Source organism: Chironomus tepperi, unplaced genomic scaffold (assembly GCF_022539635.2).
Source record: "Chironomus tepperi strain 1889 unplaced genomic scaffold, CSIRO-AGI_Ctep_v1 contig_89, whole genome shotgun sequence".
Taxonomy (NCBI): Eukaryota; Metazoa; Arthropoda; class Insecta; order Diptera; family Chironomidae; genus Chironomus; species Chironomus tepperi.
Genome location: NW_027226211.1, coordinates 799776 through 820432, shown reverse-complemented (window position 1 = coordinate 820432; position 20657 = coordinate 799776). Strand labels below are relative to the sequence as shown.

The window sequence follows — 20657 nt, the reverse complement described above, 5'->3', positions numbered from 1 at the left end:
TGTGCCATAAATAATACTCGTTGCTTATCTCCTTTATTGCTATCAATACAATCAATTGCATTACTTTTCAGTTTTAGCGTTTAAGCGAGCGATTTAAGTCAATAAGTCAAGGCTGTATATTTTTCCCCCAATTTCGCACATTAATGAAAACTGCATGTTATCTACATTACCGTCTCAAAAAAGAGTTTAAAATGCGAGAGAAATGCGTTATGGACTCAAAGTCTCTCATTTATTTTATCATATAAGTCACAACTTAAGCTGATATCAAGAAAGGGATTTTAATTCTATTTTGACTCAGTCTACATTCTACTTTTCAGAAGTAAAAAAGTGTTTTAAGTAAAAGATGATTAATCGAAGATATACATTCGATGGACAGCCGATATATTTGGTAGGTAGTTTGGGATGTTTGTCTGGTCAACGGAAAATGGACATTTGGTACTGAAGCACCTTGATAGATAGTGAGAAGTATACATTATCAACTTCCTTTCCTGAATAGCACAAGTCTGTTAGTTGATCCAAGATCCGATATTAGGTTAACGTGACTTTGACATGATATTAGTAACTAAATCGGCACCTAGTCAAAGTCATGCTGTGCTGGAGCCGGATTTTTGATCGATTAACCGATTTGTGCATTTTCGACTCGATGAAATTCGCAATAAAATGACCAGGGCGCAGTAGATCAGCTTAAAAACTAGGCTTCATTCTTCTCTTACGTCCAAGACAAAGAGCCGTCTGCATGACTTACTCCTATGCCTATCGAACTAGTGAATTTGACTGTATACTAACTAAATTCCTTACAGCTTGGCGAACGTGGATCAGAACTACACAGGCAAATAAAAGTCCAAGACTTCTATGCTTTACACCAACAGTACATCAAGTCAGGAAAACTATTTGAAGACCCTGAGTTCCCAGCAACAGACAAAAGCTTATTCTACACCAGGCAACCTGTAATCAAAAGTTATAAATGGCTCAGACCGTCCGAAATGTCCAACAATCCAAAATTCTTTGTAGATGGATTTTCAAGGTTTGATGCACGACAAGGCGAACTCGGTAACTGTTGGTTTCTAGCTGCAGCTGCCAATTTAACATTAAATCCAAAATTATTCTCGAGAGTTGTGCATCATGACAACAGCTTTGTCAAGGATTATTGCGGTATATTTCATTTCTGGTAAGTAACTTTGTTATGCCTTCTTATCAGTTACTGTGAATCACAAATGAACATAGCAATTCTAATCTACAGTCATAAATGATTCTAACAAATTACAGTTTTTGGAGGTTCGGCAAATGGATTGATGTAGTCATCGATGATCGTCTACCGACCCTAAATGGCAAGTTAGTGTTCATGCATTCACCAAAACAAAATGAATTCTGGTCAGCATTACTTGAGAAAGCTTACGCGAAACTCCATGGCAGCTACGAGGCACTAAAAAATGGACTAACGAATGACGCATTAGAAGACTTTACAGGCGGTCTCACTGAAAGATATGACTTGAAGAAAGCACCCTCAAATCTGTACTGTATTCTTCAGAGGCGAGTCCAAAGGGATTCGATGATGGCTTGTTCAATCAATAATACTAATCGTGTTAGGGAGGAACAAACTCCTGAAGGATTGGTACGAGGTCATGTCTATTCTATAACTAAAGTCCAATATGTCGACATAGTGACTCCAAATACTAAAGGAAAGATTCCATTGCTAAGATTGAGAAATCCTTGGGTAAGTTGCTAATTAGACCTAAAACTGCATCAGACTTAACTTAACCTAATATCCATCCAGGGCAACCACATCGAATGGAACGGCCAGTGGAGTGATCGATCGCCCCAATGGCGCTATATCCCCGACCATGCAAAGAAACAAATCGGGCTAACATTCGAGCATGATGGTGAATTTTGGATGTCATATGCTGACTTCCTTCAATACTTTGACAACCTTTACATTTGCAATTTGTCACCTGATTCCTTTGAGGATGATCACAATGAATCTCATACTGTGAATAAGCATTGGAATATTAATGTCTTTGAAGGTGAATGGATACCTAAAATTACAGCCGGTGGATGTTCAAACAGCATGGATACATTCCATCTTAATCCACAATATGTAATGAAATTGGACAAATCTGATGATGATGATAAATGCACAGTTATTATTTCATTGATGCAAAAGTACCGAAGGATGAAGAGAAGTCAAGGACTTGATTTTATGCAGATTGGCTTTGAAGTTTATAGAATAAGCAAAGCTGACTTAGTCCAAAAACCACTGAAAAAGGAGTTTTTCAAAAAGAATCGAGCTGTAGCAGGAACGCAAGAATTTGTAAATATTCGATCAGTTTTTGGACGTTTTGAATTATATCCTGGACATTACTTGATAGTTCCATCAACATTTGAACCTAACCTAGCTGGAGAATTTCTAATTCGTGTCTTTTCTGAAGGCAAAAATGTCTTTGAGGAAAATGACGAAAAAGTGAGGTTAGGTGATATAGACTCAAGAGTTAAAAGTCATTTACTGGATGTCAATTCTGAAAGTCCACAAAGATTAACGATTGAGAAACTGTTTGCTAATATAGCTGGATCTAAGAATGAAATTGATTGGATGGATCTAAAGCAAATGATGGATCATAGTTTGAGGAAAGGTTAGTAATGTATTGATGCTGTTGAAGCTATTGGAACTAACAATTACTCATTGTATCTCTTAGAACTCCTGAATGAAGCAACAGAACTAACATTTACTAACAATAATGATTTGAGCTTTACATCCAACTCAATTCCTTCAAAGTCTAAAAAGAAGTCGACTAAGAAATCCGGATCAACTTGTTGTTTCGGCAGGAAATCATCATCAACTGATTCATACATGCGTACTACATCCAAAAGTAAATCTGATGCTTATGCAAGTGCTGCACTTATTGCTAATGGTAAGTAAATATTATGATTTGATATTTTAAGCTAAGTAATCTTTGTTTATGTTTGATAAATGACTAACCAGAGTGTAATCAGGCAAAGATAACATAATGTCTGTATTAATTTATTTTTAAAACCATGCATTCACTTCCATAGTATTTTGTTATCTATAATTCAGCGTTGATTGTAATCAAAATTCTTTCCATCGATTTAGAATCAGAAAATCAAGAATTTTCAAAGGACATGTGTCGTTCAATGGTTGCTATGATGGATGTCAATAGATCTGGTAAATTAGGATTAGAGGAATTTAAGACATTGATGTGTGAGATTGCGAAATGGAGGGTAAGTTGGTTGTTATTTCTTAAGTTTGCTAGATCCAGAGCTGGAAGTTGACTTGGATTTTGGATGGATCCGAGTAGACTTTGCCATACAAAATCAAAGACGACTTCGAGCTTTAGTTACATTAAATAAGATGATCCTAAAAAAGGGAACTGACCTAATCTTGGAGTTAGTTGCCTACCAGATTTGAACAGACATCCACAAGAATCATCATTAATTTCCAAATTTCACTTTCCAATCCCTCTAGGCTGTGTTCAAGCTCTACGACAGAGACCGCAACAACAAACTAAGTACATACGAACTACGTGATGCTCTAAATTCAGCTGGTTATAAATTAAACTGCCAAGTTTTAAGCTCTCTCATTTATCGTTATGGATCACCAGATAACACAATGTCCATTGACGACTTCATCCTTTGTGCTGTGAAAGTTAAGACAATGATTGAGAGATTTAAGGAAAAAGATTATTTAAAGACGAATGTAGCAACATTTACGATGGATGAATGGGTTGCTAGAGCTTTGTATTCATAGAATTTTAGGACAATATCGACTAATTTGGAAGAGAGATGTCTTGTAAGCATTTAAGACAGTGTTTGGCAATTTGTGTGCTGCGGCACAGAAGGCAGCTGCCAGTTGTTGGAAATATCATTAACTGTATGTCGTGTGAGGTTTCAGTCGAGGTTGCCCACCACTGATCTAAAGCTGTGTAGTCCAAATCTCTTTTGCGTCATGGCACACCTTGATGACAACCCTTGACCAAAACCGCACACGATATATGGTTTTAAAGCCTTCAAAATGTTAAAATAAACGGAACCTACCTTAAAAATACTAATCCACATCCATATTTAATTATCATCCACAGACTAACGAACATCCATCCATCAGTCCATACAAATTTATTTAATTATATTTATTTTTTTTCAGCTTACAAATATAAATCAAAATCAATACGTGCCGATGAATAGAATCGATCCTCACCGACTTTCCTCACAAAAACAGATTCCTTAAAATCCCCATTGTCTACTTTCATTTGCATTTGTTCTGTCGTAAATGGTCCGAGAACTTTATCATTCTCATCCTGAGTTAGTTTGTATTCCCACATCAATTTTGCTTCCTTGTCTTCATCCTTTTCGGTTACACTTGCCGGTACTTTGAACGTGACTGTTTTATCTGTGATTTTTGATTTCTCTTTTATATCAAAATCATCTGCGTACATGTCCAAATCAGCATCCTTACTTGGGCCAGCATCTTTCTCACTTTCCATTTCCGATATTTTATGCTTTATTTGTTCGTACGTCAGTTCATAAACATTCATGTTGCCGGTTTTTGTGAGAATTTCATTTACAATTCCCGTAAGTTTTGTGATTGTTTCTGCTGACTTGTCCTCAATGCCTTGCTTCTTCATTTTCCATCGCTGTGCGGTTGTGATTTTTTGTCTTGAATTATTTAATCGCTGTAGTGCTGAATTAATAGATTCTTTTGCCTTCATTTCTGATAAGATTTGTTTATATGAGTCAAGATGATCGAATTTTGTCTCTGGCACTACTTCCTCTTCGTCTGATGAATATTCACCGTCGCCTGGATAATATTTCTTACGATAATCAGCTTCTTTCTTTACTTTTACCCAATCTACGTCATCTAGCCAATTGTCAAGATGTGCTTCGCCTTTTTTGAAGTGATAATGACCTTCCTTGTCAAAATGTCCTTCTTCCAGTTCTTCCTATGATGCAAGTCATTAATTTATATTATTTCTGGATGTTTAAAATGATTTTTACTTACTTTCATGTTAAATGGCGTGAATTTAATCTCCTCGTCAGCAATGACAAATGAATCACCGGCTTCTTCGCCTTCAATGTCGTCTGGATTCATGTGATGAACTGGATTCCTGAAAATAAACAAAAACAATTAAACGTTTGTATTTTTATAATTTTTAAGTTAACTTACTCCTCATTTTCATTGTCTGACTCATCAGAATCCAATGTGTGTTGATGCTTTTGTCCAATATCATCGAGAAACTGCTTTTCGCGTTCTACTTCGTCCTCAAAATCACTTAACTTACGTTTTGACATTTTGTGTAAATTTTGTTGTTTTTTGTAAACAAACTGGTCAGAGTTGGCTTATTAGTGATTGATTTAAAGTTATATAAAATTTGATATTTTGGTCACTGGATTATAATTAAATGGGGTAAATCATATTTTAGATTACTACTGACAATGTATAGTACACTTGAATTAAGCAATTATGTGGTAATAAGTCAGAAATATTGATAACTGGAAGATGAAAAATCAACTCTGAAAACATTCGGCATTCGAATTTTAAATATTTTGTGACCGTTAAGAGTTTTGAACACAACTTGACCGTTACAATGATCTTCAAGTAATCTAACTTGCACGCTCAACTTGCACATCCCATTAATATCATCTCCAGCATTATTGCTTCAGATAAAAATTAATAACGAACAAAAGTGTGACTTTATGAAAAGAATAAACTTTTTCAGTAAGGATTTACATTATTATAGAAAAACTGGAAATGACTTAAAGTTTTAATTATCTTGTCTCCGTAATAATTTCCGTACTTCATTATGAATGAAAAATGAGAAATATCCGACAAAAAAAAATTGTACACTTTAGAAAGATTTAATGAGTCCAATATGCAGTAAGCATTATCATCAGTAACGGAAATTATCTGAATTATGCTCTATTTTCTGAATGGTCGGATGGATAATTACAAAGTCAGTGAAGGTTTTTTTGTGAATATTAAATAATTGAATGGGAAGTGCAGTTCTTTGTGGCTTGCTTGCTCGTTGATGGATGTGCTAATTAGATTTGGTTTGAGTGGTTGCAAAACAGTTCTGTTGCCTTGCAAGTCAATTGAGATGATCCAGTTGCTTGAGATCTTGTTCAAAATTGAGATCCAGTGATTTGAGATCCAGTAAAAGTTGTAGATAAACAATCCATAAATCCTTAGATCTCTAATCTTGATATATCCTTTATCATTCAATTAAGCATCAATTTCACCACAAAAAGTATATCCAATTCCAAAACAATCCATAAAAAGCTGCAAAAAAAACTTTTCAATTAACTTTGCAGCACAATAGATAAAAGAATGTTTAAAATGCAATACGCATTGTGGGAAATAAAGAAGAACTCATCATTGAAACTTTTTTTTAATAGTAACGTGCTCATTCATCCCAACAACTAATGAATACTTTAAATTCATTTTATGATGAAAAATTAAACCTGGAATGCAATCATTGAGTAGAATCAACATTTACAGATATAGAATCAAGTCTTCATCGCATGTACTGGAGAGAATATACTTTATTACAGCAATAAACTACTAATGGAATCGAATTTCAAAGAAAACTTTCGTTCCTGTATTGTAAGACTGGATAAAGGTAGAATGAAATTCCTAACAAAATCATGAAGATAAATTGTAGTCGATAATGTGTCTTAATACTCTATTGTTTGGAAGAATCATTGAGTTGATGTGTGTTTGATGGGAGCGAAGGGGATTAACAAAGTCTGTATATTGCAGTTTTAATAGTTTTTATTGACTTTTTTGATGAGAAGGTATTTTTAGGTTAATATGAATTGTTTTGATTTACTTTGTAACTGGGAAGTTATAAGCATGTTTGATATGTGATTCTTATGTGCTCCGAGCCGAATTTTTAGGATCTAATATAATTTTGATGATTTTTTGAGTCTAAGAAGGAAATTTTTCATGTTGAAAATTCGAAGTGAAGAGTTTAATTTTAAAAATCTACTTTGTAGTTTTGATAGAACTTAATTTATCATAAGAATCCTTCAAAAAGGATGCATTACCAATTACTTAACAAAACGAAACAGAATTTCATATTCCTTTATCCTTCAAAAGCACATCTTCATGGAAATCTTCAAAAGCAAATATTCATCCAGAATATCTAAAAAAAAATATCAAAGTAAGTACGTGTTCCTTTATTGAAGCACATGATACTTATCTTTTTTTATATATCATTTCCAAAATGAATTACTTAGGAACCGATCCATCAACCCTGTAAAGTTTAAAAGAAAACTTTCTTTTTCCACAATTTTCTTTGTGTTATTTAAAAGCAAATAAGAAGAAGAAGCAGGAAAAGAAACTTTTCATTCTTTTATAAAAGTTTCAATAGATTATGTTCCTTTCCATTCCAAATAAAATGAGAAAATCTGAAGATGAAAAATTGTTGAAAAAATAAAAGAATCTCTTACCGGTAAAAAAAGTACAGATCGGCAGCATCTGTAGACAAATAACAAGAGTCGACAAACAAATCTTTGTGCTGCATTCTCAAACAAAAAAAAATATGTCCCTAAAATATTCGTTCATAAAGAATTAAGTGGAAGTACAGTAAAAAATGCAATAAAAACGGAGCTACATTTCTCTTTAATCGGAATTCCATTTCATTTCTGTGTTAGATAACCAGGAGAATTACAAAAAATCGACATGTTACATGCTGTTGTCATCGTTATTATTGCACGTATGAGTACAATACGGAAACTAACTAGGAACAAGCGGGGAATAAAGAATTGTGTGATTCACAAAGTTTTAAGGAGCTTTTATTGTTAAACGGAAGCAAAAATGAACATTTTGGGGATAGTCTGTCATTTTTGAGGTTAGTTTTATAATCTAGCCCAAAGTTTAGCTCTCAAACCATATACCGTGTTCGCTGGAGCACCGCAACGTCGCCGTGTAAATGGTTAGATACTTATTTGTCCTGATGGCACCTTAACATCTGATTTCAACACATGTTTCCCAGAAGTCAGACTGAATAGGTTATCCGAAAAATCTTACCCACCGCTAGTGTGAGTCTGACCTGAGGCTTGACTTTACCGAATCTAATGTCAGACTTAGGACTGATATCTCCTGTGGTGTCACGGTAAGGGACGGTATTGGTATACTACTGATCCGGTACATTCGTACCATCGGTGGACCTAAACCGTTCCGCACCACCACCAGAGGAATCGGGTCCTGAATCATACTACCATTGAGCCAATTCAACGCCATGTGCTCGAATGGACAAAAATGCGTTAGAATTAGTCGTCAACTGGACATTCGCTTGCCATCAACTGGTTATGAAGTATTTTTGTCCATTCGAGGTGCTTTCTAGGTTAATGTACATACTGATGATGCAACCAACCTATGAAATCACCTGAGTAAAACAGTACAAAACACTAAGCAACATCCCACAACAACAAGACAAAGCAAAAACACAACAACTTTCAATCAGGACCTCTTCAAACTTCACATAAACTTTAAGCAGTCTTAAAAAATGTTTCATCAAAAGAAAAGTTTCTTTTTTTGTTGATAGAGCTTATTGTAAAAGAATCCTTCGTTTTTTATGATAGTACACACTAAAATATCTCTCGTATGTTCTTTAAATTATGGCATATCATGCCATCATATAAAAAACTTTCTTTTTCCACAAAAAAAATCTCTTTTTTTCTCCAGCAAAAAAATTGTCAATTTAACATAGTTTTATGCTTACTTACATTTTTTGTTATCATATATATACGATATTACATCATATATTGCATTGTATTTTATATCATGTTTCATACTCAATGGTTGAATTATTCTTCATTCAGCGTCTCACAAAATCATCTCATCATCATTGTTCAATTCAGCAGTAGTTATGGAAAGGAATGCAGTGTTGTTGGTTTGGTTGGCAGTGTTATTAGAATGAATATTGTCAATGGATTCAGAGAGTAACATCTAGTTCAGGAAGTGCAGTCAATGTATGCAGTACAGTTGGTCTAACCTTAAAATTGAATCAGGTTCGAGGTGTAGTCTAGCTTGGATACACATCTATATATTCAGACAAAATATGAACATTGGACTGAACTACCCTCGATCTAGATAGCTAAATTAGACTTCCGGGCTTAATAAGGATTGATACTTGATCTATTATTAAGTAATCGACTATTAATCGTAGTATCGAGTGTCAAGTTTGAAAAAATATCAATCCTTGCCGCCGTTCAGATATCGATTTTTGTTTCTTGACTTCTTGTACAAAATTTGACTCGACTTTGAGTTCTGTCATATTAGTTGTTAAGAAAAACAGAACATCTATACCAACCCTGCATCAAATCATTGAATTCGATACGTAGCAAAATAGATTAGATCAATCATGGTCTTATGGATTTTCCTCATTGCATTGATTACATTAAATTATTCACATTCCAATCTAACCTGACTTATAGCAATCGATATTCAAAATCAAATTCGATCTCTTACTTTTATTGTATTATGATTGTTTAACAGAGAAAAAGAAAATAAAAAAAAAGATAAAGTGGAAATTGTGAGATGAAATCAATTTGCGGAAGGAAAGAATTTCTCTCATTCAATGTTTATAAAGATAATACAGGAATGTTTATGAATGATGATGATGTTTATTGTTTGATTTTCATCTGTTTGCTTTCATTTTACTCCTTAATGCACTCAATTTTATTGTTATTGTTGAATTGTTATGTCTGCTTTATAACTTTTGAGACTTTCTTGGCAGATCAAACTTTTGTGTCAACAAATCATCGCAAGTTGGAAAGTTCATAAGATGTTTTTTTGCTTTGTTTATGAGGAAGTGCTTGGAAATATCAGGAGCAGCTGTTTTTATTGTCTGTTTTAGTCATCCGAACATTGATTATTTATCATTTCTGTATTGATGTTAGTACTTTTTGTTTATGATTACGGTAAACTACAGATTTTTCATCTTATCTTAATCTGAACATCACTTTTTTCTATAAAATTCAATAAAAACTGCTTCCTGATCCATTTTCAATCTCATCTCCGTTATCAAATTGAGATTGATGCACAATATAACATTATTAATGTAAAATTTATTCAATAACATCCATATATGTGCGCATCATGCAGATAAATGATGCATAAAATGAGATTTTTCTTATCCTTTTAAGGATAATCTATTAAAAAATCATCAAAACATAATGTGCATTGAAAACAGTGCATTAGAAGTTATTTGCTTAATATTAAATGTGTGTCATCAACATAATGGAAAAGACATAATTCAAAAGATTTAAGTATAAGCTATTAATCTGCAACAACAAGGATGTTTTCAGCATTTGAAAACTTTCTAGATATTCAAGATGTTTTAACGTTCATTTAAGATTTGAATATTATTCATTTAACATAGTTGAAAACCCCTTTTTACACAAAAGCTCACTCTGTTCTTGAACTTTGAAGAATAAACATCATTTTATTGTAAGTAATTAAATCCATTTGGATGTTGTTTAATTACTAACATATTAATTAATACGCATTGTTATACACAACTCTTCAATTACACAGCTACAGAACTGTACAAGATGAAGATTTAATGATGCTTAGCAAATTTAGCTTCAAATTTTGACGCAAAATCACAAATTCAAAAGCTTGAATAACGACGCCAATTCTATTTCAAGACAATTAGTGCTTGGGTTCATCTTCTTGGAATTAATTTTAATTCCATAATCAGCTTTGTTTGCCAATAGCTGTTCACGACCTTCTCAGATATAATTAAAATCATTTACATTGTCTGATATCTTATTGTTGCCACTGTTCCTAGAAATATATGTAGATAAGTGACTAAGCCGTTAATTACGTGCCATACAAGGTCATTTCTTTGTTATCAATAGATATTCTTGTCCATAAAAGGTCCATTATTGTTGACCAATCTACCGCATTAATGTCAGGCTATCGATGATCATAATATGTGCCATCACTTATGTTATATTGGATTGTAGATATTGTTATTAGATCACGTCGAAGGGCATTGATTGTAGAAATGGCAATTTTCATGTGTGCCTACGAATAAGTCTTTTGTTGTACGTTTAGTTCTCATGGACGCATTTACGGCAATGATTCTTATCTCATTTTGATTTCTATATTGAGCCGTTCGAGCACATTCTGATGTGATGCTTTCATTGCATTAAGTGGCTGTTTTGTGATGATAAAAAGTATCGAAAATAATTTTCATTAGAATTTGTATTGTGTGTTGTGTATGGAGAATGTGTAGGCAATTGTTATGCTTTTTTGTAGACATATTTTGGAATTGGATATTTATGAGTCATGTATGAAAACAATTTTGCGATGAGAAATGCTTGATGGTGTTTTGCTATTGATGATAATGAGATACTTTAAAGTTGTGAATAATGTAAGGTTATTATTGCGTCTATGATGAGATGTCTGCGATGACTGTTTATTGTTTGAGACTATTTGAGATTGATTGAGATTCTTTATAACTGTTTATCTTAAGGAACTTGCCCAAAAAGTATGAATTGGTTAATCGATTCAAAATCCGGCTACAGACCAGTGTGACTCTGTCAGATTCAAACTGATATGAAGATTTTTAGAATCCGTAGATATTTAGACTAGAATTTGGGCAAGAAAAGCAGGTCTGCATTTCCTGCATTATAGATGTGCAGACTTGCAGTTTTTGACTGTAACCCAAAGTGCTTTCAAGGACGCTAGAATTGCTAATCCATTAAGATTTCATAGTGTAAATTTTGGAAAATTTAGATAGTTGACAGCTTGAATGTTCAAGTTACGAACGAAGTTGGAACTTCTAGAGTAGATTAGATTCAACCTTGACAGATTAGTGCTTAATGAACTCTGTTATATCCAAATTAAGTTAACATACTTACTTACTGGAACCATGCTCCGACTTGGAACCTAGGTTGCTTCAAAATGCTTTACATCTGACTCTGTTGCTGGCTGTATCATAAAGTCCTACGTCACGTTGCTCAAGGATATCTATAAATATCTTAGATGTAGGTAAGATTTAGGCGATGTCACTTCTCAAACCCAACACTGCAAATCTAGTTCTTCCAAGACATTGTTCATCAAAATTTAACCTCAAAAAAGCAGCAAAATTGCTTCGTAAACATTCAAAAAATTTTAAAAGCAACAATCCAAAAGATTTCTCACAAATATTTTATCATTCAAATAATCAAGGAAGAAAAAAAATTAAAGCAAATAAAATTCTAAAACACAAGCTGCTAATGCCTGAAGCTTTCATTTTATTTACGCAATGAATTTAAAAAGCGTCACATAAATTCAAATAAACAATATGATGAAAATAAATAAAAATTAATTCGCTTCCATTCACATCATCATCATCATCATTTCAAATGCCTTTTCATATTAAAAAAAAGCACATTGTTATGAGCGCAAATATTTAATTTTCTTTTTTGCACAATAAACACAATTGTACTGCAGTTATTTTTTAATATTCTATATTAAATTAAAGTGATAACAATGAAAGTGAATAATAATAAAAGAAAGGAAGATAAAGAAGTAGATGTAGGAGTAAGCATGTTATGAAAATTGATGAAGATGATCTTATGTGCATTAAAAATTCATCTCGTTAGTTTGAGATTCAAAGGAAGCATTAGTGTATACAAAAAGGAAATGTTATGAAGTGAATAATGTATTGGCTTTTAATCTGGGATTATGGATGAGAGGATTACGGATGTTGCAGTTTTTAGATGTAATTTTTGTGACCTAATTCACATTCAATGTCTGAACTCGACCTCAATGTGCAAACAATTTACTAGTTTTTTATTAGTTTGTTTTCAATTAAAGTTATAAAGTTATACAAAAGGATTAGAAAAAGCTAGCTTAACGAAAGTTTAAGTTGGATTATATGGAATCATGTAAATAAGTTAGAGAACTCAGGGGATTGTCGAAGTCGAAGTTTGACTCTGAAGTGTCAAAAGTATTCCTTCTCGTGGTATCTGCTGAAATCCTTAAATATCTGGCGATCAGACTTTGTGCCAAGATAAGAACAGTTAGATAAGTTTAGAGTAAAAACCTATTCAAAGCACTTCATCTGGATGGATGTCAACTCCATAAGGTATACAATGGATCATTTCCGAAATCAACATGTATAAGGAAAACAACATATGGTAAATATGGACTGAGCTAACGAAGAACTAATTGGAAATTTCGCTATGGAAACGCGCGAGGCAGACCGAAAAATTCCTGGATTGGATGTGTTGAAAAGGATGCTAGAGTCCTTAATATCCCGAACTGGTAGAAGGTTTCGAAGGATAGAGCTATCTTCAGACATTTCCTTCGCACGGAAATGGGTCTTCGTGCGCCCCAGCCAAGGAAGTAATAAGCAACGGAAACGGTGATCAGGAGTTCCAAAATCTCCTTGACGCAGAACAGTGATGAACGATTATCAGCGTAACTTGCGGACAGAAAGAAACTAGGTTACAAAGATCGTAAACTTTATGTTGTTGCTAAAGTTCAGCAGAGGAGCATGGTTACAATAGGAGTTAGCGACTCGAACAAACTTCTACCAAGTTAATTGTCAAGAAGCTAATTATCAGGCAGCTGCATAAACAAAATGCTCCAAATCTTGCTATTAGTAAGTCTCCGTAACAATACGCGAGTGGGACTCGAACTCACGCCCGCTTAATTGAATATCATGTGCTCTTACTTGACACCTACTGAACTACCGGGGGTTGCTAGAAAGTGTGACACAATGCTCATTTAAACCTTCTTTTCTGACTTTTCTGCTAATTCTACAAACCTTTTTTCGTTGTATTAGACCTAGAAATAATATGTACATTAAGCTACTCTCCAAAATTCTTCCGAAAAACCCCAAAAAACTTTTAATTACCACAAAATCAACGTGTTCACCTCATAAAACTAATTAATCATCATTCAATTCACTCGCATGACGACAATAAAAGATAATCTCAATTCATGAGCCTTAAGCAACGGAAATATCCATAAACATTACTTGCTCCAACCACAAGATATAAGAAGAAGTAAAAATATATTTTCTTTCAATTATATTTCCTTCAATGACCTCGTAATAAGATGATGATGGTGGTGGATTTATCCATAAAACCTCGTACTTTGCGGTAGATTGATGAAATGCGTTGAATAAAATTGGGTTTGATTTTTTTTTTTGCTCTTTATCGTGAATAGCAGCTCCTACTTTTACACGTTCTCAAGACTATACCAAGTTGTTCCTTAGATAAACGATATAAAAATGTCTGTAATTCTATTTGGCACGTCCTTTCATCCAACAAGCAGCTCTTTTGATGATAGCTGTTTTCTTAATTTCCATTTTTACTGTGCTCAATAAGAAGAAGTAGGAAGCTGTGGAAAAAAAAAATTTTATTGCCTATGTTGATGAAAAAGCAATAAAAGATCAAAAAGATGGCAAGTGTTGGGTAAGGAGATGAGAAATGTATTCGTATGGAACAGAAGTTTGTTCTTCTTCTTCTTCCTTCTCACTTTTCCTTTTCCTATCCATGTACATACATATTTATATCAAGTCTTTTCATGAAGGCTACACAAAAGTTCATTTCCTTAGAGTGCCATATCTCTTCTTCCTTTATCTAGCCTCTCCTCATTCTCTTTGTATTCTTCAATAGAGCATGTATTGTGGTAAATGAAATTAAAAGTGTGAGCAAATGTGGGGCTACACTAGAATGTGTGTACGTATGACTTAAGATAGATAGATATACACATGAGGACTGTACATACATGGGACGATATCTTGTGGATGAAAACTTTATGTCGGAAAAGGTAAGAGCTTCCAATTTTTTGGGTATTATAAGAATATTTTTAGAAAATTAAGGCTTTGATTTATTTGGGATTAAATTTTTGTATTATTTAAGAATCTTGGTCATTCTTGTTACTGCTATCTATCAATTTACTTTAAATTGCATTTATTGATGCATCGTTTGCTTTTAAATCGAATCCATTTTATACTCTTTAAGTGTAATCAATAATTCAACATCAATTTTCAATTACTTTACCGTTAAATAACATGTTAAGGAGTTGAAAGTCATTTGACCATATGGGATTTTCGATTTATTATAGACAGAGGTGGATTATTGGAAGAAGTAAGGTATTATTTAATAAAGAGATTTCAAGATAGACCAATGAGCTCATGGAATTGCTGTGTGAGCAACGATGCAAAAGTGCTGGGAAATAAAAACTGGCAGAAGTTATCTAAAGTCAGATCCAGCTTTCGACGAATTCTAAATGCGGCAATGGGCCCCGTGCGCCTTCGCCAAGTAAGTAAGTAAGTAAGGTATTATTTGGATGGAATGAGGATGAAGATATTTGTCGGATTAAGGAAGGAGACCAATGCTGTTCAAACTGTTTATGGACGCACATAATTGTGCTAAGAATCGCATGTCATGTGTGGTTTCGGTTGGGACTTACCACAAAGTACGACACTTCTTTTCTTCTCAAGCAATAAAGTCTGGACAACACTGAATTCGACTGATTAAACTCCCGGTTGACACATGTTGAAGTGTTGTCTACATGACAGTCAAATGGACAATTTAATAAGAATTGAACGACGTTCGCTTAGAAGTGACTTTTAACCGATTACCGAGTATCTGACAAGCCAACTGAGTTCAACTGTTGATGACTACACATCCTTTTTCCCGAGCGACACTAACAACAACTGATGATTTACAATGAATTGCTTTCCCACAAACAGGACGTCATGACAATGCCGCCATGATAACAATTAGCTTCCGCGTGGAATATGATGCAACTACTCTAGCTAATTTCCAATTATAAACTTGACATTTGAGGAACTAGCCATAGAATTGACATCTGACCAGATGCAACTTACAGACCATACATGTTGTTATAAACTTGACATTCTATGCCAAGTTCCTCAAATGTCAAGCTTGTATTTAGACATTAAGTTGATTAATCAAACCCTGTTCCACTCAGACCAGCTCAAGGTGATGCAGTAATTCATATGAAAAAGTTGACTTCTCAACAACTCTGTAACCATCGACAAAAGGATTACCAAGTTCACAAATAACCACATATTTCAATAGATTATATTATAAAACATTGAATAGAACTAATCCTATAACATTATCTGTTCAGTCTTTGAATTGAATTGAATTAAATTATTGTGCATTGATCTAGAATTGTCTTAGCTTAATTGAAAAAATTATAAAAGCTTTAACATGTAATGCTCATAGAATCAGAAGTAATCAAGTTGTCAAGAAATCACAAGTAACGAAAATTAAGTAGATAAAGGATATCCTTTAAAAAAATGTTTGAGCTATTACATCACAGTCATTTTACATCCAAACGTACATTCTTTCGTATACAGAAATTTGGATGGAAGTTGATGGGATTTTGGTTGGCAAGTGATAAAGTGACACGATTTCAGCTTTTATTTCTGCTTGGAAATTGCATGGAAGTACTGATTTATGGGGTGAGAATGATTTTCATTTCCTTTTAAAAGTACACAGCATTGCACGGAACAAGAAAAACATGCTCGATTCTCATCTCATTGTAGATATTTCAATGTTGGTTCATTTATGTACATCGAGGAAATTTGGTGAAGCAATTTGATGCACTTACACCATTCCTTACTCTAATTCCAACCGTCTTGAGACTCCTTATTCTCGTTTGGCATCGAAATGACCTTAAATACGTTCTCGATTACTTGGAGAATGCATTTGTAAATGGTAAGAAATTGGATAAATAAGTTTCATGGCTTCAATTATTGAGGAAAAATTCAATTCACAGCAAGAGAAAAGCGAGAAATTGAAATTAATGCACGAGCAAATCAAGTTTCATCAATTCTTCTTGCAGTGCTTATTGTTTTGGGTTTTATTGCCTTAACTTTCTTTACCATTTCACCTGTTATACGAGATTTAATACGAATTAGCTTTGGAATGGGACGGATACATGATATACCTTTTAAAGCTTTGTAAGTTAAGTATGTTTGTGTTGTTTATAGACATCCTTGTTTGTCAATGGACAAAGCTGGATTTAAAGTTTAGTCTTAGTGAAGGGATGTTCAAGAATTGCGTCAATCAAATGCAGTTGTAAGGGATCCTTTTTGTGGTATGGCACACCTTGGCGCTAACCAATTCGCCTACGGTTAATGGCATTTCTAAAAGATTATCGGCATTAGTGTACCGCGTCAAAATGGTTATTCATCACTGATCTAATGTCTGACACCTGAAATGGATTTTTTGAAGCAATATTCAAATAGGGTATCGATCCTTGATTTGAAGGACATATGCAATTTATAGACGCTTTATGATGATACAACAGATCATCGATTCCAGTGCCGATTTTCTTCTAATTCAGTGTTGTCAAAACTGTGTACAGCGACCGTATGCCGTGTGCGGATTCAATCGAGGTCAAGGTGTGCTGCAGCACATGGGGTGCTTACCACTGCTCAAACCAAACTAAATCTTACATTCTATTCTATTCCAATTCATCCTCAAATCCAAGCCTCAACAACTAAATCAATTCACTTTACAACTTTTAAAATTAATCAATTTTCCCATTTTCTCATTTCCATACCTCTAGATTCCCATTTGACTACAACTACTCACCAGTATACGAATGTGTCTACTTTTTAAGCTTATACTCTGGTTTGGTTACAATGGCAGCAATTTGTGCGAGTGAGGGTTTATTTTTTGGATTATGTTTTCACATTTCAGCACAATTTGACATCGTTTCATTGAAACTGCAGAGATTGATTGAGAAGGAAATTGGTAGGATTAAAAATAGTGAAATTATTTTTCATACAAAAAATTGGAATATTTGAGCTGGGATAGAGTTATGTTGAGGCATGTTGAAATTGTAATGTCACGACCGGGTGGGATAAATTTGAATGTTGTTCAAATGACAATAAATTGGACAGCTTAGCTAGATCTTTGAGATGGTTGGTTAGCAGTAGCAGCCATTTGGCAATCACTGATATATCCACTGAATAATTGACGCTGCTTGATTCTGATTTAATTGATAGTTTGACCGATTTATGGATAACTTTCAAAATTGTGTCGCTCGGGTTGGTCTTGAATCTTTTGATCCAGATTAACGTATTATTTGCGTATTATTGAGTTCAGACCTTAACAAGCAAAGAGTAAGCTTTCATTGTACAGAAAGACCAGAACGGTTCCTAAAGGCAGTCTTTTTGCCTATTAGGGTCTTACGAATGTTAGGAAGTCAAACTCGATTTTATGAGACTTTTTTTGAGACCAAATATATCCTGAGGACATAGATCATCTTGGTTAAGCTCTTGAACTCTTTGTTATAGGTTGTAGATCTGTACATATGTCTAGTTCTATGGATAACAAATTGTTCTTACGACAACATTAGAATTTGACCAAAAACAAGTCAAAAGAGAACCTGTCACCTGGAAATACCCAAAAAATTTACTAAATTCCTTTAAAACACCCTAAATTCCTCCCTTAAAACTCATTTTCAATTCTCCCTACAGAACTTACAGAACCTACAGATGAGGCAGCAATCAAATTTTCAAGTGTACAGAATGATCGATTGCTTGATAAATTAACGGAAATTGTCGACATGCATAATAAAGCAATACATTGCTGTAATATTTTATCGAAAGCATTATGGCAAAATATTTTGATGCATTTCACATGTTCATCACTTATCATCTGCATATCATGTATGATGATACTCAAATCTGACGGAATTGAAAGATTGAATTTCATGTTTTATTTGTGTGCTTATGTACAGCAAATTTTCAACTATTCAATCAGTGGTAATATGTTGATAAATGCAAGTGAAAATATTAAGAATGCTGCATATGACTTTCATTGGTACAAATGTGATGTTAGAGTTCGTAAAGTCATTCTTATGATTATGACTCGTGCACAACAGACAGTTAATATAAAAGTTCCATTCTTTGAAGTATCACTTGAGACATTCGCATCGGTGAGCAATGACTTGCAATATTCTTTAATAAATCCTTTACAATGTCTGCATTTATATCCATTTACAGATTATCAGACTCGGTGGTTCATTTATTGCACTCGTCAAAACATTAATATAAAATATATTTTATCTATATGCATGCTCATGGGATGTAGTAAAACATTTTATCGATGCCATAAAAATTCACGTAAGCTTAATAATATTAAAAGACCATCAACAGAATAAATGGAACTTGATTGCTAAAACAATTATGAATGTTTACAAAAATAAATATATAAAAGTTTGTTTTAAATGTACACATATTCCTGTGGGGATGTTTTGTTTTGAACATATAGAATTGTGAGGTTATGTAGAAAGTTAGAGATGAATAGCAGTTGTTTAGATTGTGTTATGGAGGGTATTTTGGGGTTTGATTCTCGAAATACTATATTTCTATTTGAACATTAGGATTTGAGGTTAAATTAGGATTTTTGGGTTAGGTTGGGATTTTAAGTTAGGTTAGGATTTTGGGTAAGGTTGGGGTTGAGGGTTACGCTATGGTTATGGATTAGGTTGGGGTTTTAGGTTAGGTTAGGATTTTGGGTTAGATTAGGATTTGAGGTTAGGTTAGGATTTTGGGTTAGGTTAGGATTTTGGGTTAGGTTATGACTTTGGGTTAGGTTATGATTTTGGGTTAGGTTAGGATTTTGGGTTTGGTTTGGATTTTAGGTTAGGTTAGGATTTTGGGTTAGGTTAGGACTTTGGGTTAGGTTAGGATTTTGAGTTAGGTTAGGACTTTGGGTTAGGTTATGACTTTGGGTTAGGTTAGGACTTTGAGTTAGGTTAGGACTTTGGGTTTGGTTAGGATTTTAGGTTAGGTTAGGATTTTGGGTTAGGTTAGGACTTTGGGTTAGGTTAGGATTTTGAGTTAGGTTAGGACTTTGGGTTAGGTTATGACTTTGGGTTAAGTTAGGATTTTGGGTTAGGTTAGGACTTTGGGTTAGGTTAGGATTTTGAGTTAGATTAGGATTTTGGATTAGGTTGGAGTTTTTGGGTTAGGTTTTAGTTTTGAGTTAAGTTAGAATTCTCCCTGATTAAGATTAGAAGGCTCGACAAATCAACAACCCTAAAACTCCACTAAACAATAATTGATAGTGACGCATACATAAATGCTTAAAATCGGTCTCCCATGCATTGTAAACATTGTCATACAGCACCAAAGACTAAAGTTTATTTTAAAAACTTTACCATGAGATTATTTGGATATAAGCCTCGAGACAAACTCAAAATACTTCAAACATTTTAACAATAAACTATAAAAATGCGTTGAAAAATATAAATAAATATTATGCTTTATACAGCAGTATTTTATCAAATGGAAAAATTTCTCTGTATCGTAAAATATATTTTATGCATCCATAAATCTCATATGAATATTATTACGATGTTATAGAGTATAAAAAAAATTGTGAGTTTAAAACTTTATCCATTCACATTCTAAATTATTTTGTAGTGCACTTCATATTCAACATATCGCATCCATTAATGAAACAAAACCATGAATGGCACACACAAAATGAGTGAATTTTCATATTCTCCAACTTTATTCAATTCCCATGTTCACATTTTCATTAAATCGCTATGCACGAATGTAATGACATGAGAAAATTATAATAAATTTTAATGACATTTGTCCCCCCCCATTTTTTTTTACATTTACGATGCAATATAA

At 33.6% G+C, this 20657-nt stretch overlaps 3 protein-coding genes across 3 annotated transcripts; 2 read left to right on the top strand and 1 right to left on the bottom strand.

The window, feature by feature from the left end:
• The first annotated feature begins 161 nt into the window (after positions 1-161).
• LOC139086862 (calpain-A-like) lies at positions 162-4041 on the top strand. Its single transcript, XM_070635481.1, has 7 exons — positions 162-388; positions 801-1168; positions 1267-1714; positions 1775-2627; positions 2691-2906; positions 3107-3234; positions 3479-4041. The coding sequence occupies exons 1-7, from the start codon at positions 344-346 to the stop codon at positions 3758-3760; spliced, it is 2340 nt and encodes a 779-aa protein (XP_070491582.1). The 5' UTR covers positions 162-343; the 3' UTR covers positions 3761-4041.
• An 83-nt stretch (positions 4042-4124) lies between these two features.
• holn1 (CD2 antigen cytoplasmic tail-binding protein 2 homolog holn1) lies at positions 4125-5336 on the bottom strand. The gene is made up of 3 exons (XM_070635482.1): positions 5174-5336; positions 5009-5114; positions 4125-4949 (listed from the first exon to the last, which is right to left on the bottom strand). Exons 1-3 carry the CDS (start codon positions 5296-5298, stop codon positions 4155-4157), a joined length of 1026 nt encoding a protein of 341 aa, XP_070491583.1. The 5' UTR covers positions 5299-5336; the 3' UTR covers positions 4125-4154.
• Positions 5337-14746: 9410 nt separating this feature from the next.
• On the top strand, positions 14747-19064 carry LOC139086790 (odorant receptor 24a-like). Its single transcript, XM_070635386.1, has 6 exons — positions 14747-14788; positions 16542-16713; positions 16775-16958; positions 17570-17757; positions 18486-18946; positions 19014-19064. Exons 1-6 carry the CDS (start codon positions 14747-14749, stop codon positions 19062-19064), a joined length of 1098 nt encoding a protein of 365 aa, XP_070491487.1.
• Positions 19065-20657: the final 1593 nt, after the last annotated feature.